This window comes from Oncorhynchus clarkii, chromosome 19 (assembly GCF_045791955.1).
Source record: "Oncorhynchus clarkii lewisi isolate Uvic-CL-2024 chromosome 19, UVic_Ocla_1.0, whole genome shotgun sequence".
Taxonomy (NCBI): Eukaryota; Metazoa; Chordata; class Actinopteri; order Salmoniformes; family Salmonidae; genus Oncorhynchus; species Oncorhynchus clarkii.
In genome coordinates, this window is record NC_092165.1 from 45,678,282 (window position 1) to 45,700,685 (window position 22,404).

Genomic DNA, 22,404 nt, shown 5'->3' on the forward strand with positions numbered 1-22,404 from the left:
GCAGGAAGTATCAGTACTGAGTCATTGTGCAGGGTACAGGTAATAACATTGCTATATTCAGGAAGTATCAATACTGAGTCATTGTGCAGGGTACTAGGTAATATCATGGCTATATACAGGAAGTATCAGTACTGAGTTGTTGTGCAGGGTACTAGGTAATAACATGGCTATATACAGGAAGTATCAGTACTGAGTCGTTGTGCAGGGTACTAGGTAATTAAAGTAGTTATGTACATATATAGTAGGGGTGAAGTGACTAGGCAACAGGATAGATAATAGACAGTAGTAGCAGTGTATGAGGTGAGTGTGTGTGTGTGTGTGTGTGTGTGTGTGTGTGTGTGTGTGTGTGTGTGTGTGTGTGTGTGTGTGTGTGTGTGTGTGTGTGTGTGTGTGTGTGTGTGTGTGTGTGTGTGTGTGTGTGTGTGTGTGTGTGGCATCAGTATGCATGTGTGTGGGCCGCTTGTTCAGATTTCAAGCGTTCAGGTTTCAGGCGTTCAGGCTTCAAACATTGAAGTGTATGTTTTCAAAATGTTTCAAACAATGAAGTGTATGTTTTCAAAATGTTTCAAACAATTAAGTATATGCTTTCAAAATGCATGCTGCCTCCAGCTCACGTTGCAAAGTGGTGTGTGACACGCTGATAGCCTGCCTACTGTTGCCTATGCACTTGAATGGCGAATGGGAGGGGCGCTTAAATTACCAACTAAGAAATACACATATGAACTATTTTTTATCGTGCCAATCAAAATGGTTTGAACACGCAATTGCATTTAGAGCTGTTGAGCAAAATGACTGGGCTTATAACAGCATGTTTCACTACAGCAGAAACAAGTTGAGGAGCTGCAGCAGCTCCACCGTTGTCTGGCAAGTGATATTCTGCTCCAAACAGGTTCTGTATTCTGTGCCCGTGTGATAGGATACATAACAACGCCCCAATTTAATTCCCACAAATGTAGCTAAATAATCTAGTGGGCGGATGTGTGTGTGTGTGTTAGTGCTGAGCAATTAACCACATTTTTTTTTAACCGAAATTGGTTAAATGATTTGAATTCCATTTTGTTAAAAAAAAAATTCTGCGAGCTTGATGTGCAGTTTCTGCAGAGATAAATTAGATCAAGTCTGAACTGTGCAATATAGTAGTGAGTTGTCGTTTCCAACAGGCCAAAATACTACATAGTTTATTGCAGAAAACGTGGTAATTACAATGACCATAATCCATTACACCCCCGCTTAAACTTACCCGGTCTGTGGACAGAGAGAAGAGAGAACATGCGATCGAGAGGGATAGAAGCAGTTGCTTTGCAAGCCTGAAAATACATGATCTAAGCCATGATTCGTAGCTGGTATTCAGCAGTCATGAAGCCTTATTTACATTGAAGAACTACTAAAATGGTGATTTAGTCAGACAGCATAGGCAGCAACTCTATAGAGATGTGATAATGACTTGGAATTAAATAATAAAACAGATAAAACAAATATTTTGTTCAAGAAATGTGGATAAATTATGGTTAATTAATTTTGTGTTGATACAGCATTCAACCCACATAATGCATAGTACATTTCATTTAAAAACCGAGATCTGTGATTATTTCTTAATAATCTAACTGAAACCGAACCAACCTCAAAAAGCACTAATCCCTCAACACTATACTTACACCCCAACACACACACACACACACACACACACACACACACACACACACACACACACACACACACACACACACACACACACACACACACACACGCATACAGACAGCATATGTGTGTGTGTGTGTGTGTGTGTGTGTGTGTGTGTGTGTGTGTGTGTGTGTGTGTGTGTGTGTGTGTGTGTGTGGTGTCAGTATGCATGTATGTGTGTTTGGGTAGAGTCCAGTGTGTGCACATAGTAAGTGTAAGAAAGTTAGTGCAAAAAAAGAGTCAATGCAGGTAGTCCAGGTAGCCATTTGATTAGCTATTCAGCAGTCTTATGGCTTGGTGGTAGAAGCTGTTCAGGGTCCTGTTGGTTCCGGACTATTACCGCTTGCCATGCTGTAGCAGAGAGAACAGACTATGGCTTGGGTGGGTGGAATCTTTGACAATTGTTTGGGCCTTCCTCTGACACCTTCTGGTATAGAGGGCCTGGATGGCAGGGAGCTTAGCCGCAATGATGTACTGACATAGAACAGAGAGATCTATATCTGAATGTAAGAATACAGTTCAGATAAGCACTATATCACACCCCCATTCCACCCATGCCTTTACTTTGCCCTGTGTTAAAGATTCTAGAGGAGCAGTGACATACATGTACACTCTAAAATGGTAAATCACATATTGGACTTTCATTGTCAGACCAACCCAAGCTGTACTGTGCAAGTAGGCTGATAGTAGGCCTACTATTGAAACAGATACATTTGTCTTTTTTAACATAAAAACAACACAATTGTATGTTCTAAGTCCATAGCAAACCACATCAGGAGACCACTTTTGATGTCTGGGAAAAATCTAAGAAATGTAGATGTTTAGTTCAGGCGTGCAGGCACCTAGCACTGTTGTTTGGTTAGTGGTGTTTCTGTAGCACATGAGATGGAGTTTGCAAAAGAAATGGCCACTGATAGTCTGACAAATAGTCTGACAGGCTACTTTGTAGCTAGTTTAAAAAAAATTGGAAAGACTGTTCATCTACCAGACAGTTAGGCCTATATCATTAGCATCGCTATATTTTTCATGCTCCTTCATTGTTTGAGGCCTGGACATTTTACTTCTCATTACAAGTCTCTCAAAGTAGCATATAGCCAAAATCCCACCATAGAAATGTGGAGGCAATTAATGACTTCCTCATATTTATGCCATCTTTCTTTCATTAAATAAGGGGGATACCTAGTCAGTTGTGCAACTGAATGCTTTCAACTGAAATGTGTCTTCTGCATTTAACCCTCTGAATCAGAGAGGTGCTGCCTCAATCGTCATCCACGTCTTCAGCGCCCAGGGAACAGTGGGTTAACTGCCTTGCTCAGGACAACAGATTTTTACCTCGATCCAGCAACCTGGCCCAACTCTCTAACCACTAGGCTACCTGCCGCCCCAACGTCTAGCAGCCAAAGGCATCATCCTAATAGCATTAGCAACCCATGATAGTTGTTGCATCTTTAAATCCCTGTCTTTCTTACAGATATTTCCATCTCTGTCCATGAAATCGCTCCCATGTGCATTTTAGAACAGGGTTTTCCGCAAATTGCATTTTGGAACATTCAGGCATACTGCCATGTGTACACCGCTGCACCGAAAATGGGAAGAAATAAGAGTTTTAAGCTAAACATTCTGATCTGTTCCATCAGTCCTATTAATTGATATGGCGCATACCCCCACTACACTTCTTTGATACGTTTCAGTGGAGATTAAGAAGTGAGTATATGCAATGATCACTGAAAAATAAGTGGGTATACAGCGAATAGCTGCGTATACCCTCCACTACGCCACTGCACAGGACACCATCATCCACAGGACACCATCATCCACAGGACACCATCATCCACAGGACACCAGCATCCACTTACCCCAAGGCAGCTCAACTTACCCTGTCCCTATGCTCAATTTACCCTGCCCCCATGCTCAACTTACCCTGTCCCTATGCTCAACTTACCCTGTCCCTATGCTCAACTTACCCTGCCCCCATGCTCAACTTACCCTGTCCCTAAGCTCAACTTACCCTGCCCCCATGCTCAACTTACCCTGTCCCTATGCTCAACTTACCCTGTCCCTATGCTCAACTTACCCTGCCCCCATGCTCAATTTACCCTGCCCCCATGCTCAACTTACCCTGTCCCTATGCTCAACTTACCCTGCCCCCATGCTCAATTTACCCTGTCCCTAAGCTCAACTTACCCTGCCTCCATGCTCAACTTACCCTGTCCCTATGCTCAACTTACCCTGTCCCTATGCTCAACTTACCCTGCCCCCATGCTCAATTTACCCTGTCCCTATGCTCAACTTACCCTGTCATACTAAATGGAGGGAGACAGATAAAGGTTTACTATGTTACGTCTATCCCAGAGTCCAGGTTGGCTCAGCCAAACCACCCCTTGCTGGGTCCCTCAATTCGGTTCTATATTTGTGTGAGATGTCGAGGGAGAGGATCACAGGCAGACTCCCATTTTGGCAGAGTGAAGGGAATGAGGATCTGTAAATGTCCCTGCCCACCGTAGGTGTGTGGTTACCCAGTGTGGAGTGTGCGGAAGTGCAACATCAGTGAGCTAACATGTCTTGGGGCTGTGTTGGGCACAGGGGTGGTGATGCGGTGCGTAATGACTTCATAAACCTGCGCCACAGTCGAGCCACAGTTACACACTGAGAAGCTGTTTGTTGAAGTGGTGGAGTAGTGAAATGGTGGACGAGGACTTCATCAACTCACTCCACAGTTTGGCCACAGTCTCACAGAACAGTGTGTCTGGGACATCGGGCGAATCGATTTGGGGACCTCATAACCATGTGCCACAATCACACATAGCAAACCAGTGTTAACGAGTGGTGGAGTGGTGGACAAAGGCTTAATAAACATGCATCAACAGTCCAGCCACAGACCGACACAGCAGCCTTACCTACCTTGAGCTGAGCTTCATTTAACCACATTCACAGAATTCCTCACCAGTGGCTCAATTATGTTGCCTGATGACTCAAACTTAATTCTTCCGCTGCTCTATGTTTGCTACATAGAGTACTTCAGTGAGACTGCCATTGTTTAAGTCATTTGTGGTGATGTCAAAATGAGGGGTGTTGTACAAATCAGTCATCCGTGATTGGATCATCTCTAACCAATCAAGAGTATCAAAGCCAATGATGAATTTTCAAAACCCCTCTTTACCCACATGTGTTCTTGGCTCTGGCCCAACCCATTGGTTTCTGGGACCAATCAGAATGGTTAGAATGTGTTTGTGCTCTAGAAATTCTTGGGGAGGAACTCAGATCCAGACTCATTGCTGAGAAGAAACTAATATCCATATTAAAAAAGAAAAAGCCTACCTACAGTATGGCTATAGGTCTATATATTTCAATGATGTTGAAATCAATTTCATATTCATTCAATTGAGTTTTATTTGGCTATTTGGCTACTGTCTAATCTTTGCCTCAATTTTTTTATGATGTGTAGCCTAACGTGTGAAATGATGCCAAATTTAGATTTTGTGCATTATTTAGGGTAAGCATTAGCCACCTCCATATTTGCTGCCATACTGTAGGTGATAATATTTCTCTAGGAGCTGATCCTTCGTCAGTAATGTGGGATAATTACAACGTTAATGTAAGATTTGAATGGAGAAAGCTGACCCGAGAGCAGCGCTGTCAAAAAGATACTGTACGTTCATAATACCTTTTAAGTCTATTTGTGCAATGCATGACAGTAACAAAACGTATTTTGAATGTGAATACTAGCTGTGACTAGCTGTAGCTGTGATCTGGCTCTGGCAGGGCTCTGAAGTGGTGTGGTACAGCAGTTAAACTGTCACTGGGGGGGGAACTATAAATCTGCTGCTGAAGGTGAATGTAGCATGATGTTGCTGCTGCCACAGGTGTGTTGTCTGTCCGTTAGTTCCTCTGTATTCTACAGCGGTCTGTCTACCGTATCTCACCCATCCAGAGGAGGCTGGGTCTACGACTCTTGTAGCCGGACACAGTTGGCTGAGGCTAGGCAGAGTGAGTCAGCCAGTCGGGGATGTGTGTGTGTCTGTGTGTTGGGGGTGGGGGTGCTGTCACTTTGGCAACGCCGAGGCACATATTGCAGCAATTACCACAGCGGAAAAATGTTTTTCTGCAACATGCAATTACTACAGATTAAAGATTGCCTTCCTAGCATCAGAAGAACTCGCCAGAGAGAGGAAAATGGGCCTGTGTGTGTGTGCGCGTGTGTGCGTGTGTGTGTGTGTGCATGCGTGCGTGCGTGCGTGCGTGCGTGCGTGCGTGTGTATGTGTGTGTGTGTGTGTGTGTCTGGGCATGTATACTTGCCTGTGTGTGAGACATACAAAGAGACAAAGAAAGTAGATACATGATTATAAGTCATACTAAAAACCTCAAAGATGAATGAGTTGGTGCATTTATAAGGCACAATAGAGACTAAGGTCATGGACAGTTATGTCCCTCTTCCTCACCATGAAGCTAAATATTCATATTAGACGATAAACAAGTCTTGTGTTAAAGTGTATGATTTACCAACAACTAATAACAATATGATGTCAATGTATATTGCCAAACAAGGTCCAAAGCCAAATCAGACATGGCAGCATAAGGGAGTTGATGAAGCAACCTTCAGGTCAGGTCAGCAGTCCTCAACAGGTCAGCAGCCCTCAACAATATATCATACTGGTTCCCCTAACTCTGCAAGACAGGACCCACAACACACACGCAACCAACTAGATAAGATCTCAACCAACTAGATCAGATCTCAACCAACTAGATCAGAACTCAACCAACTACATCAGAACTCAACCAACTACATCAGAACTCAACCAACTAGATCAGAACTCAACCAACTAGATCAGATCTCAACCAACTAGATCAGATCTCAACCAACTAGATCAGAACTCAACCAACTAGATCAGATCTCAACCAACTAGATCAGATCTCAACCAACTAGATCAGATCTCAACCAACTAGATCAGATCTCAACCAACTAGATAAGAACTCAACCAACTACATCAGAACTCAACCGACTACTTCAGAACTCAACCAACTACATCAGAACTCAACCAACTAGATCAGAAATCAACCAACTAGATTAGATCTCAACCAACTAGATCCGATCTCAACCAACTAGATCAGAACTCAACCAAATGTGCTCATATAATAACACAGCTCTGTTTGTGACTTTACCATCAATAGTACTCTTAGTGGCTTTCCAATAAATAAACACCACACACAACCACATCACAGCCTTCTGACTGTCATTGTGGGGCGAGCGTACCCGACAGATGATGTGAGGGCGGACCGATGGTGACATGGGAGTTCACAGAGAGAGACCCCAGGGCAGGCCCCGGAGGTGTCCCCTTGAACTGCAACTAAAAGACAGGGGTGACAAGGGTGGGGTCTGACCATGGGGTTAACCTTACACCCTGATCAGATCTAAAACTTTAAATCAAATTCATACGACTTTAAACTATTTCTTACACAACTATTTCTTTGATCGTGTTTTGATATAGCATGTCAATGTGAGGTCACACTACAGAAAAGTCTATTGATCTTTGAATAAGTATAGTTTTCATATTTCATGTTTCATCTAATTTAATTGCATTATTATGCAATTATTCCTATGTAGAACTTCACATTGTCTGGTTTATAACAGCCTTTATAAGAGCTAGACACATACTAGGGAGTATCAGAAAGAGAGTATATGAGTGCTACTACAGAACATACAGCACAATCACCCCTAGTCCTGTCTGCAGCAGCCCCCTCTAGAGGAGAGGGACACATAACCCTCTCTCTCTCTCTCTCTCTCTGTCTCTCTGTCTCTCTGTCTGTCTCTCTGTGTCTGTCTCTCTGTCTGTCTGTCTGTCTGTCTGTCTGTCTGTCTGTCTGTTTGTCTGTCTGTCTGTCTGTCTGTCTGTCTGTCTGTCTGTCTGTCTGTCTGTCTGTTTGTCTGTCTGTCTGTCTGTCTGTCTGTCTGTCTGTCTGTCTGTCTCTCTCTCGGTCTGTCTGTCTCTCTCTCGGTCTGTCTATCTGGCTGTCTGTTGGTCTGTCTCACTCTCTCTCTCTCACTCTCTGTCTGTCTGTCTCTCTCGCGCTCTCTCGCTTTCTGTCTCTCCATCTGTCTCTATCTCTCTCTCTCTCACACTTTCTCTCTCTCCGTCTGTCTCTCTCTCTTTCACTTACTGTCTCTATCTCTCTCTTGTTTTCTCTTTCTTCGTCTGTCTCTGTCTCTCTCTCTCGCTTTCTCTCTCTCCGTCTGTCTCTCTCTCTCTTTCTCTCTCTGTGTCTGTCTCTGCCTTTCTCTCTGTGTCTGTCTCTCTCTGTGGGTGTGTCTGTCTCTCTGCGTCTCTCTGTGTCTGTCTCTGTCTCTCGATCTCTCTCTCTCTGTGTCTCTCTCTCTGTCTCTCTCTATCTCTCCGCCTCTCTCTGTCTCTCTATCTTTCTCTGAAACAGAACGTGTGATCATAATCAGTATCTTCATGTACACACTGTACATTATTTGATACATGATGTGTAAAACAAGGGAAGGGGGACACGTTAATTGTCTCTGAGTGTGTTGATAACAGTGATAATAACAGTCATCTGACTTGAAGGCCTCTTCGTTATGACTAATGTCTTTACTCAGTTAGTTACTGTATAGCTAGCTGTCCTTTAGTGTGCATGAATAAAGTGTTGAGACAAGACAGAGACATCCCCCAACAGCCATTATTTTACTCAATTGATTCAGAGGCCTTTAATAAGCCCTTGGCTACACTCTGCACCTTTTAAAACATGTAGGCTGTGGATTAAAGATGCATGAGCTGAATATGCTCATTGTCTGAGTCTACAACTGCACTATTTCACCTAATCACACTTACATAGTAATTAGCTGCTGGTTTTGGAGATGTTACAGAGTCATTCATCATTGTATGTGATATATATTATATATCTGCTTATATTTATTTAACTTTAATTTAACCAAGGAGTGCCCTGGGAACAACAGTCATATCAGCACACACACAATTATATACAAAATGCACAAAATATACACAATGTATACATACATGATACACTATAGCCATTATAATCAAATAAAACTCATTCATCACTGTAAAAATCCTTAACCTGTTCCCTAAATTGACCCAGGGACACCAAATCATCCAAACGAAGTGCGAACTGGAGACTGTTCAACATATGATATGATATGAAATAACAGATCTCTCGAACTCTGTGGATAACGTGAAATTCTACATTTCAACAAAGATGTTAAGTATGCTGGAAGCTTGTGGAGTATATGGAGTATATGAAGTATATGGAGTATGTGGAGTATATGGAGTATGTGGAGTATATGGAGTATATGGAGTATGTGGAGTATATGGAGTATGTGGAGTATGTGGAGTATATGGAGTATGTGGAGTATATGGAGTATGTGGAGTATATGGAGTATATGGAGTATATGAAGTATGTGGAGTATATGGAGTATGTGGAGTATATGGAGTATATGGAGTATATGGAGAATGTGGAGTATATGGAGTATGTGGAGTATGTGGAGTATATGGAGTATGTGGAGTATATGGAGTATGTGGAGTATATGGAGTATATGGAGTATGTGGAGTCTATGGAGTATGTGGAGTATATGGAGTATGTGGAGTATATGGAGTATATGGAGTATGTGGAGTATATGGAGTATGTGGAGTATATGGAGTATATGGAGTATATGGAGTATATGGAGTATATGGATCCCAAACTTTCTCAAGAATCACAGGGACACACTGTTTTCATGCCACTTTGATACAGCTACGACCAGAAGTGATTTTCTTAGCAGGTTAGGAGAGCATTTTCTCTGATCATAACCCTTTTCCTAATCTTAACCTTATTCTCCTAACCTGCTACGTTAATTATCCTAACCTACTATGGAAAAAGTCACGTCCGGTCATAGCTGTATCCCAAATTAGTTTTAAGTCTTTAAAAAAAAAAATCAAAAGTTAAAGTGTTTAATCTCATTATTAAGCGAGTAGCCTGGTGCTCATATCTGAATCAGCTAACTGGAAGTTGATAAGATGAGGATTAATTGGCTTTAGATCAATTAAGGACACATAAATATGCTATGATAAAAACTGCCAATGTGCTTTTTGATGGTCTACATCAAAACGGACAACAATGACCACCAACTGCGATGTGCTGACACATTATGTAATCATGGTTTGAGAAAGCATCAGCAAACGGAGCTTAGAACCCCCATACAAAATGAAACAATCTTTACCCAGTCTCTCTGAAGCATTACTTTTCAAAGTCTCTCTATAGTCTGTGTGTAAACATCCAAATGCTAGAATATGATTTGGCTTTGGGACGAGGGACAGAATGCTTTGATGACTTACGTCATGCTTGGAATACTAACCACTGACACTCTTGTCATATCAAGCAGCAGAAGTCCATTTCATAGCAAACTGCATTTCAAAAAATATAGCAGCATTTCAAGTCCACCACAGAACTCACCATCGATACTGTACAAAAAAATATCCTGAGCACAGTTGTAGAGCTCGTTTAATCCAAGAGAAATAAAAGTCAATTTCATAGGAGTCTTCCATTCAGAACACTCATATTTCCACTGAGCAGAAAACCCCCGGCTGAAATAGGATTCGGAAGGAATGCGTTCGGTGGGTTGAGGGTCAGGCTTGTCCTGTAATTTGTGAATGTACAGAAATGTGCGACCGCCGCAGCCACTAAAGATAGAAATCTTTGTCTTATGTCATCGTTTAACCTCAAACTATTTCTGATTGCTCCAGAGCCCCATTTTTCTAATGAAAAGCACCCCTCCAATGGCACACGTACACACGTCTGTAAATATCTCATGGGTTTATGGGGTTATTGGGGTTCATATTGAGAATTAACATTTCACATTTGTATCTCCTCACATATCTGAAAGTGTCTCCCCATCCATCAAAACCTGTTTGAAGTGACATCAGACATATGAAATATGATGGGTGGTGGGCATGGTGGGCATGGTGGGTATGGTGGGCATGGTGGAGTCAGGGTAGGTTTACAACTAACAGGCTTGTTGTGGGTTTCTCAGCGAATGGGGATGATATTCTAACTATTAGCTTTTACATTCTGCTTCATTATCAGCCAAACCATATGAAAATGGAGAGGAAGAAAACGTTGATAGTCTCTTTGCTATGTCATGATTTGGGGTGTTGGTTGGCCTCTGCAAGGCAGGCTTAACTAGGCTCATTTTAAACCAGGCCTCAAGTGGGAAGAAAAGGCAAATGCTCTTTCTTTTGAAAACCTTTAGTTCTTCACGACAGAGAGATAGCATGGCTGGAGGTGTATATGCCAGCGCACAGGTCATAGTAAGAGTTAATATGATTTTGAGAAGGAAACTTCTCATATTCATAAGGAATCTATTAATTTTGGTTGGAGCACTCTGTATCCATTCTTACTCTAACCCTCCAAACTCTTTCCATACTGGAGGCCTGTAGTGTTTAGACTGGGCCTATAGAGACTATAGCTGAAACCTCTGTGTTTTAAAAGTAGAGGGTAAAACGTCTAGTACGTGAGGTTGGCCTGGGGTATCAGATATCCTCCTGGAGTTCTGCATTCGGTTGAGCTGAACCCACTCGAATCATTAAAAATCGTTCAGGGGCACGATGGGCTCCGTCCTTAGTCTCTGTGCGGCTGAAACCGTAGAAACTGTCTGTTGAAACGTAGGAGTCTAAATAAGACCGGCGCCCGAAGCGCGCATTACCGCTGCGCAGGGTTTGTCGGTCGTGTGGTCGGATATTAATAATGAACAGAGGCAGGAGGACGACTGAAAAATCCCCGATGTATTTGTCCGACTCTAGTTGTTTCATTGTCTCAAAATAGCTGACAATGATAGGTGATACTTTTGAAGACATTAGGTCCTGAAAATGCGCCCTGCAGCTTCAGCTAACAGCATATATATTTTATGATAATTGCATTATTATAAGTTTACAACAGTTGGTTCAATAGTTACTCTCTAATTACTTAGATATAAACTCGGAAGATTTTAGGCATAGGAATTTATAATCAGAAGAACGATCTGTTTTAGACACATGTCCAGTGTTCTCCAAAAGGCACATGCCTTGATATTTGCGGTCATTCAGTGCGGTTGTAGCAATTAAGAATTTCACATTCTCTCCTCATAAAGAAACAGGCTTGCTGACAGCTCGCCTAGATGAGGTCTCACCCCACCATGGAGTCTGCACTCTACAGACAAGAGCCTAGCAAATACACGTATAGACTATGGCTGTGATAATTGTTATCAATACGTTTGGCGCCAATTCGTGTTGTTAAAATATGATTTCAAATGGCTTCCCTCCTAACATTCTCCGCAGGCGTGAAGAGTGTATAATCTTCTCATCCACTCTCCCCACAAGACTCTGGCTTTATCTGTCTGAACGACATCAGTATAATAAAGAAAATGAAGGGTAAATCTAAACCCACTCCCGTCCCTACCCTACCCACTCCCTTCCTATCTAAAATAAACAAAAGCACACGCACACACACACACTTTGCATATTCAGTAGAAATAGGGGGGAAATATATAAGGGTCTTTTTTTTCCCCCAGGACCGTCGACTAATGATTGTCAATCAGGTATAATTATATATCAAACACTTACCTAAATGAATAATCCCAATGGGAATTAACTTCAATAAGGCATTATAGACTTCGATAGCGCACCAATGCAATTTTGGGGAAAATTGAAGACAAACAAATAAGTACCCCACACGTAGGTAAGTTATAACATTTTACTTCAATGACTTTCAAGGCATTATACGATCCCATGATGTGTTTTATGTTATTTATTTCTGACAATAAGGTCTAATTCTGATGAGAGCGGTTTTTAATGGGTTTGTGCATCTCACCACAAAAAAATAACCCCAAGAATCAAATGCCTCTTGATTCAATAAACAAGTCATCCACAAATATTTGACATTTAAAACGTCCCCCCCCCCCCCCCCCCTCTTTTTTCCCCCACAATTAATATGTAGGCTAATCTATAACGAATGTGATTGTAGATAGCCTAAACTTCTTGATGATTTTCTGGGCCTTTACTTTTATATATTTACTAAATAACTGCTCTTCGATATATAGACGGGCTATCCAGTATGTCATGTATTTGTTTATTCAATAATGTATTGTGTGTTGGACAAAACAGCAAATATATAATAATAATAATAAATCATTTAAATTTGTTAGGCGCTATTGTCACACCCAAGACGTGATGTAATGTCTCCATACAACTGTGGAAAAAATGTATATAAATGATTTCCTAATCGAGGCTATATAAGAGTAAAACAGTGCATGGTACATTTATTCGTAACTTGTTAAGCACCTAAAAGGTGGCATTAAACGAATACAACATTGAGTGGTTTTTATTTGGCATTTTAAGCCTACTTCAATGCAGAAAAGAATGGAACGGGCGAGCAGAATTCCAGCACATGGGTCAATTGACTAAAAAACCTTTACGCTCGACACAGGTAGGCCTAATAATTGTCGTCTAGGACCCACGTTTTGTCGTCTTGGAGCAAGCTAGTATCTAGTATATATGTTGCTTTTTCAGATTTTCCCTGATGGTACAAATGCCGTTTCTCCCTCCATACCCCTTCTGTACTAAGGCAGGTCCATTTGGCAAAGACAAATGCGCCTACTAGCGTCTGTGGGCCCTCATTGCATGGGAACGAGTAAACGGGGTGTGCCGTTTCATGTGCAATACACTGACTAACCTATTAAATGATGGAATTCCAATTAATATTTGCCTGTGGTTAATGTATTTTGGCAAAATTGTAGTTGTTATGTAAGCCTACGGGGGCTTTAATTCGTTTTCATTTGGTCTGATCGAATCATGGTGATAACACAATTATATATAATTATAAATATTAACTACTATGCACCAATGCATATTACGTAAAATGTATAGGCCTATATTATTAATGTATACGCATCCTTAGCCTAATTTATTCTATATCCTTGGATATAGGAACAAATAACATATTAAAAAGAAAAGAAAAAAGAAAAATAACAAAAGCATATTGCTAAATATGTATTCACATATTTTGTGAGTAGGTCTCTAACGCAGCAGCACTACAGTTAATGTAATGTAGCCTAAGCCTATTGGGCCTACTGTCAATTACGTGATACTAAACAACAACAACATCATCCGGTAGATGCCTTTGGCTTTGACGTTCTCTGAAAACTTAAGGGTGAATTGCATATGGGACAATAATGGGAAAAATCATAACAAATTCACAACTCAGATTGATAAATAAACCATAGTCATGTCATTTGAAAGGTGCATGAACCCCTAAAATGATCAATAGCTCATTACAGTTGATTGACAATTCTGCATTCAGAAATAGCCTATTGCTTTTAGTAAAAACAAATAGGCTAAGGGTATAGGCCCATAATAAGATCGTATAGCTTGCATTATATGACTGGCCTATTTTCCCTACAGACGTTGATCTCTTCTGCAGTCACCAAATACATGTGTATGCTTTGAATGATTGTTTTATTTTCACTCTGTATGTAAGCGCACTGCGGTGATGTACTAATATAGGCAGAATGTATTATGTGATTCTATTTCTTCAAAAAGTGGTTGCCTATATTAATTTGCTGATGTCATATAAAGAAGGAAGAGGGATCAGTCATAACACGATTTATTTTTATTTTTTTAATCTTCAATTAACAAATAACTTTTTGGGGGAATAATAACTGGTTCACCATTCAGGTGAGAACAGTTGCTATAACTTTAAGTATAAATATAGTCTAACTGTGCAAATCATTATAACATCTAAGCACATAATGTAGAAAAGCACAAATACATAGTATAGTATTAATAATGTATCGTGTGTGTATGGCAGAATAAGCAGAGAGCGCTTTCACTTCGCCTATATTCCAAAGACTTTGATTGGTCTAATGAAAGCCCAACCCAGGCGACTCATTGGTGGAAGTTATCGCCACACTCGAAACACTAAACACTAAAATGACTTGAGTAAATAATATCACAGCACTCTTCACTCTCGCACCACCACTCACTCAAGCGCGTCTTTGTTACCTTCAACTGCGTTAACCACAGCAAAAGGACTACATTTATACAGATATTCAAGATTATTTCAACGTAGAGACAGAATAGTTTCAAGAAAATAGTTTTTGGATCTCGACTTACTTTTTAGTTTCATTAAGGATAACCGGTGGCAGGACATGTGATACGGATGAACAAAAAGCACTGAATATAAAGAAACTTCACATGAAACATCGGACTTCTGCGTCTTGTACTTCGCGTTGAGAACTGTGAATTGCTGAGTAGCCTCCATACTCTGTTATAGCTAGCCTACTTTGTTGAGTAGGCAACATCTTTCAGTGTGTGCGGTGAGGTCTGGCGAGATCCAAAAGCCCAATTCAATCGAAGGAGCTCATTCAGTCACCGAAGGTGAAACAAGATATTTGGAAAATTCTGCTATAAAGTTGAAGCAAGCAAGGAGCACTCGACTCGTCAGCTTCCGTGAATATTGCAAAAAATATTGGATTTCATAGTTTTCCTTTTCACTGGACGTTATTAATAATTGTATATGTTAGTGTTTATCGATCAGTCGATAGATTGTTATTAATGTTTCTCACTGTATAGATATTTATTTTGTAATATGAGGCCAAAATCTTATTGCGGATGGGCATCGTATTAAATGCTGAATAGTGCAGATAGAGTGTAAGCCTTATAGGCAACCAGAACAGAGCACTGTGGAAAAGAGGTCAGATCTAAGTTTGTGGTTTCGTGGTTTTGCTGTAGTCAGTGAGAAGCAGAAATCAACTCGATGTTTCTCATGCAGCTACATCCTGAGCAGATGATATAACACGCAAACATTAAACTTGATCGTGTCTGCAAGATAAAAAAAAGTATCTTCACTCACTGGACAGTTCAGGATTTATTGTGATAGATTAACCGGGGGAGCTGCGTGCGCTCAGCTCCATCATCGCGTAAACCGCTGGACTTGACCGAGACCAAAGGAACAAGTGTCAGAGAGCGGGAAAATACATATATTCTCCAAAAAAAGAGCCCCGAACACTCGTCAAAACCCCTCGAGAAGTGGTCTTGACCAAAGCTGTTGTGATGCATATTCCCGTAGACCCTAACACCACCAGACGGTTCACACCGCCCTCCACGTCGTTCCCCTGCAGCAAGATTGGAGACGGCAGCGGGACCATGGGCACCCCTGGACCACTGAGGACACGACCCGAGGCCAGGAATGTGGTGGACGTCCTGTCAGACCACGCTGGCGAGCTGGTCCGTACAGACAGCCCAAACTTCCTCTGCTCCGTGCTGCCCTCACACTGGAGGTGCAACAAGACACTCCCTGTGGCTTTCAAGGTAAGGTAAATTATGCATAATTACAAATGGGCACTTATGAACTAATGACCGACCTAATGATGTATTACTGTAGGCTACTGCAGAAAAAGCGTAAAATATTTTTTTTAAAGCTTTCTTGAGTAGGCTTCATTTCGCTAACAAGGCAGTTACTGACATTAGTATGTCTATTACAATTACTTTTACACAGAGCCCTTTTCTGTAATATAGGCCTAAATAATTGAATTAAATAAAGTTGTCAAAATTATAGTGGCCTGCCAAAGGGATAACTTGGCATAATTATCTTGTTTCTTTTTTGCATTGGACTTACTTGAATGTGAGATTTAGAAAAGTGGATTTTAATGAACTGCAATGACATACAATTAATCAACAATTAACCAACAATATAGGCCCTAATACAAATAATGATAATTTAATAACAATAATTCTAATGATAACATATATTATTATACCTGGTAAGCTAGTTATTTTTTAATTGCTATTTTGAAAGATTTTGCAATGCAGAAAAACATATTTAGGCCTATATTACGTAGCAATGAAATTATGCTACATTGAATGTTATCAATTATATTTATACACCAGGACGTGAATAGAATTTGTGGACTAAAAGTGTAATATTTAGAAAAATAGACAAGCCTATATCTATTTGATTTGAATCATATCCAAATGTTAAAAATGCTTGTTTAGATCGCATAGGCCTACTTATTTAATGAGGAGTATTTGCAAAAATTATTTGGGAGTGATTTGGATATAGGCCTATCAAATGTCAAAGTCATTTACATAGCTTTAAAATATTAGTGTTTGAATTGCAAGCTTGCTTCAAGAAAGCATCTTACCATGTAGTTGTAACCTAATAGCACAATAGGCCTATATATTTTGATCAAAATATTTGCTAACAATATCTAAATGGCACTTTTTGGAGGGGGGATTTTAAATCAGGTCTAATATTTATGTTTTATGGTGCGTTTTTTGATTCCACCGGATGCGGTTTGTTGCAGTCTGTATTTGGTTTAGCATGGTGACCCCGGTTGACCGCGTTGAGTTCTCACAGGTTGTTGCACTCGGTGATGTACCCGACGGGACTCTGGTCACTGTGATGGCGGGGAACGACGAGAACTTCTCTGCGGAGCTGAGGAACGCGTCTGCGGTGATGAAGAACCAGGTCGCCCGCTTCAACGACCTGCGGTTTGTGGGCAGAAGCGGACGAGGTGAGCAGAGGGAGTCACGCACTTATATCCTTAAACCATGAATAGTATTTGGCCTACTAAATGAAATCAATAACTAACATCGCATACAAAACACCTGCCTGCATGCGTCATAATTGCACTGATTTGCAAAACTTTAGCCTGAGTAGACCTACTTTTGGTAATCTATTTTTTAACAGATAAAATAAAAGTGTTAGGGAATGTGAGAATCAGATGAATTCATCTCCCGGGCCAATTATAGTTGCAAGACCGCACCAGCATTGCGCAGGTATAATTATGGGGATTATCAATGTTTATTGGAACAAAATCAAATCCAGAACACAATATGATTATTACATATTTTAAGATGTGTTTTGATCATTCTTTATCGACAAAGAGCAAAGCCCAATTTTAAATTATAGCCTAATGCTCAGCCAAGCATTGCCACAAGTTATTTTTATAGGACGAGTCCTAATTGACCATCACGCACGCCCCCTTCAACAGATGATCCGGATGGTAGTAGCATCATATATTCTACGAACATTGCACCAGTGTCCAAATAAACAAATCGCCTGGACCAGAATATTCAGTTCAAGGCTTGGCATTTCTAAAAGCCTGCCTGTTTACACTTCTAAAAACTAGTTCTCACATAGCTGACATTCCACCAGAACCTTCTCGTATCCCTCTCCTTCCTCCTGGCCCTAGCGCTCACATATTTCCCTTAAATGTTACACTTTAAATAGTTGCAGACTGATGAATGGAAAACGCTCTAGTCTCTGAATTAAACGTACCTTTCATTTCTGTAGTCAATTACCCCACCCCAGGATTCCTTTCCCCCCACCGTCTCTTTAACAAGAGATGCCTTTTTTATGAAAGCGCTGCTTCATAGCCTGGGTCGAAAAACGGACCATTGCACGATCTCCCTCTCTCCCCTTTCATGCAGATGGCAGAGCTCGAGGAAGCTCGTGCAAGAATCTGCCTTGTTGAACAATAAACTGTTGCTGTAAGCCTTTTGGACAATCTGGAATAGATTCTCTCAATAATTCAAATCATGCCCACATTTCAGCCCATCAAAGTGGTGGTCCCTTTAATTTACAAACTTAAAAGGGAGCCATATCAGGAGGCAATTTTAATTCAGCAAGCTGACTGTGGTGGTTATGAACAAAGTGTGTATGTTCCACAAAAATCTGTTTATTTCCACAATGAATTAACCAAGCCAGGAAACCCTCACACATGCTCTGGTTTGATGTTCCTCCTGAAACTCTGTGTTACTGATGCCCTTCCCTAACCAATGCCTTCTCTATTCTGTCTACCCTAGGAAAGAGCTTCACTCTGACCATCACAGTCTTCTCTGGTCCCCCTCAGGTGGCCACCTACCACCGTGCCATTAAAGTGACAGTGGATGGGCCCAGGGAACCCAGACGTGAGTACTTACAGGGTACATGAGAATATTTGTCTTGTCTTGTCAGAAGTCAAATGTACTGCTCTCATGAGCTGTGTGTAGAGGGATTCACAGAGAGAGAGAGAGAAAGAGAGCGAGAGAGAGAGAGGCTATTCTTGGCGTAGGGGGTGAGAGAAGGGGGTGCAACCATTGCAGACTAAAAGAGATACATGAGTCATATGCAGATGATACAAGAAAATGTAGCCGTGTGTGTTCATGAGTATGTGTGTGTACTGTCAGTGTATGTGGGCGGATCAACAACCGTTGACCAGCAATTGCAATCAATGGGAGACAATGTGGTGTGTTCGGAGGTGCAGCAGTGTGTGTGTGGTATTAGGGGGTGGCAAGGGGCACTGTCAGAGGAAACTGTAAAGTGTATTAAGGCATAACCGAGACCGCTAAGAGGAGCTGTGTCTCCAAGCCGCAAATACCAAACGCTTGTGGCCTCACCCTGCTGCCTTTGGTCAGAGGGTCGTACCTGGTTGACCACATAAGTGGATCGTTGACTTAACACTCTAAAGAGATGGTGAGCTGCCTGCTGTGAGCTGTGCCAGTGAGGTCCAATAGGCTAAAGTTGTTAGCTCCATCATTTGGGCAGTGATGCATATATTTGTGGTTTAATGTATGATCATGTGAAAGACTGTGGAGGATTGTGTTACAAGGATGAGTCAACCGCTACAGACTGCTTGTGTGTGTCTGCCCATGCTGGCTAGGAGCAGTCAGACCAGAGCATTGGGATTAATAGGGATTAATGATCACTCCTGTTGAGATATCATGTCCACTATGGTTATACTGTGCAGGTTTATAGTGGCTGCCGTGGATGGCTTGATTGCTATGCTCTGTTCTCATGTCTCTTAAGTGTTTTATTTGGGATAGGGTGGATTTAGCCCAGTCAAAACAGACCAACTGGCCAATGCAGGTAGGCAGGGGGTTCAGGGTGCTACATGGAGGGGGTATGGGGTTCCTAGCGAGGGGGCGAAGGGCAAGGAGGCGAAGGGAGAGGAGGCAAAGGGCGAGGGGGCGAAGGGCGAGGAGGCGAAGGGCGAGGAGGCGAAGGGCGAGGAGGCGAAGGGCAAGGAGGCGAAGGGAGAGGAGGCAAAGGGCGAGGGGGCGAAGGGCGAGGAGGCGAAGGACGAGGAGGCGAAGGGCGAGGAGGCGAAGGGCGAGGGGGCGAAGGGCGAGGAGGCGAAGGACGAGGAGGCGAAGGACGAGGAGGCGAAGGGCGGTGCACCGCCCCCCTGCGACGCTGGAGGCTATTTGAGGAGGTGTTGGAAATGGAGGAGAACAGTGTGGGAAATGGGAGGAATAGATCATAATATCCACTGTGTGTGTGTGTGTCTGCGCGTGCGTGTGCTTGTGCTTGTGCGTATGTGTGAAATGTGATAGAGTTGCTGGCTATGTCTATGTGTGTAGTAAATGACATTTTGTCTGTGTCTGCATGCACTGCTGAAGAAAAATAGGCACTCAAGCTGTGTGTCTGTGTGTGTTCCTGAATGCATGCACAAGTCAGTGTGTTGGCTTCCTGTAGTTGGAAATAACCCTGCACATACCGTAAAGCTGTCTCCTCTCTGTCTCTGTCTACATGTCATGTCTGCACTGAAGGCGTCAGTGTGGCCTCGCTTATTTAATATACACTCCGGTGGCCAGGCCCCATCCTGCTATAAAGAGACATTGTTTAATTTAAGGAAGGGGAATTTTGCTTTAAAAGAGTGGACTCTTAAATCGAGAACAGCACCACCACATTTGTACTAGATAATGAGAATCTTTATATTTTTTCCTCCTAAAGATTTGAGTATTTAAAAACACACAACACAGATTGCTTCCCGACGATATCCTCAGCTAAAGTACGCACTGCATGAGTTTAAGTGTACCATATGACTATCCCTCTATCCCATTGTGAGATGAGCGCCCCCACCTTGGTTGGCCTGCAAACGTTCACCTGTCAGCTGGCTGGCTGGCAGAGTGGAGTGGGCTGGGCTGCTCAGGGCTTTACTGTAGGGCCTGCATTTGCATGGCTGCCAGGAGAGAAGCTGGCAGAGCAGGAGGGAAGTGCTTTTTTAATGTTTAACCTGACGGACAGGACTGAAGCTCCCCTGCGGCAAAGATCTGCCAAACACATAGACCTCATCTCACTCACTGATGAAAAACACATTCACACGTATGCACTTCGTCCCAAACACTGCCCTTGTTGTACAATAGGCCTTAAAGCAAAATCGTACAACGTGAACCAGTCTCTTTGATTAGAGCTCACCACCCTGTGCTTTCTGAGAAGCAGCTTTGTGTACGTCAATGCTCTGCATCAGAGAGAGAGAGAGAGAGAGAAGACTGCATCAGAGAAAGAGAGAGAGAGAGAGAGAGAGAGAGAGAGAGAGAGAGAGAATCTACATGAGAGAAAGAAGACTGCATCAGAGGGAGAGAGAAGACTGCATCAGTGAGAGAGAGAGAGAGAGAGAGAGAGAGAGAGAGAGAGAGAGAGAGAGAGAGAGAGAGACTACATCAGAGAGAGAGAGAAGACTGCATCAAAGAGAGAGAGACGACTGCATCAGAGAGAGAGAGAGAAGACTACATCAAAGTGAGAGAAGACTGCATCAGAGAGAGAGAGAATACTGCATCAGAGAGAGCGAGAAGACTTGTGATAGAAAGAGAGCAAAAAGAGGAGATGACTGAAGTGTTGAGACCTGTCGCTGTCCCCCCACCCAACTCTCCCTCCCCTCTCCTCCCTGGGGATTTCAGCTGAATTCATCTCCTAACTGTATTTAGCGTCCATTGTCTCTGTCTCTGTGATGACATCACCAGTCACATATCCTCAGAGGGGGAGGGGCTGCTAGTATTTATCTCACCCAGAACGAATCCGTTCCTGAGAAAGATGAACTCACCAGATACAAGGCACACAGGGCTGGGCTGAGAACATACACGCCTGTGAAAAAACAGAGAAAAATGCCTGTTTGTTTGTAGCTCAACCCTCGGTGAAACTACTCCCCAACACTGTCAGTCATAGCAGGCCCTACTACTGCATATCCTGTCTTTGTGATACTATCACACTCTTTCCCACACTCAGTATTGTAGAACTTCTATGCTCTTAAAAAAGGGGTTCCAAAAGGGTTCTTTGGCTGTCCCCATATGAGAACCCTTTTAAGAACCCTTCTTGGTTGCAGGTAGAACCCTTTTGAGTTCCATGTAAAACCCTTTCTACAGAGGGTTCTACTGTACATGGAATCCAAAAGGGTTCTACCTAGAACCAAAAGGGTTCTCCTATGGGCACAGCCGAATAACTCTTTTGGGACCCCTTTTTCGAAGAGTGTACAGAATCCACATGAGCATTATTGTGTTTTGTTGCCTATATTTACTCTGTTGGGGTTCAGAAGGTTGGGGGAGGGGTGTGGAGAGGGGGCGGGGAGAGGGGGTTTGATTTGGATGTGGCACGCAGACTGTACAAAGTATGCAAATAGACAAACAATGACATTGGCTGTGTTATTTTTCTTCATGGCGCAATCTCTCCTCATAGTAAACAAAGAGAGGTGTGTGTTAATGTGTGTATGTGCACACAGCTGTTTGTGTGTGTGTGTGTGTGTGTGTGTGTGTGTGTGTGTGTGTGTGTGTGTGTGCACCTGCCAGGTGTGTCCATCCCTTAAGTCAGCAGCTCGGCCACGCCTATGCTCCACAAATCACATGAAAGGCTCGCCCTCGATGCCAATTGCTCTCTCGAAGGCCACTTTGATGTTGAAACGGAGACGGGTGTTTTTGAAAAAGCCTACAGCGTATCAG

General features: G+C 42.3%; 1 protein-coding gene across 2 annotated transcripts in view; it reads left to right on the forward strand.

Annotated features, from left to right (window-relative positions):
• LOC139375301 (runt-related transcription factor 3-like) overlaps window positions 1–22,404 on the forward strand; it is an 81,226-nt gene that overhangs the window by 17,843 nt on the left and 40,979 nt on the right. The window contains exons 3-5 of one of the 2 annotated variants that reach the window (XM_071116944.1): window positions 15,776–16,017; window positions 17,066–17,222; window positions 18,517–18,621. In XM_071116944.1, coding sequence (XP_070973045.1) covers window positions 15,776–16,017; window positions 17,066–17,222; window positions 18,517–18,621 — 504 coding nt within the window. Of the gene's footprint in view, window positions 1–14,663; window positions 16,018–17,065; window positions 17,223–18,516; window positions 18,622–22,404 lie in introns of those variants that run through there. The other variant, XM_071116943.1, reaches the window with a different exon arrangement.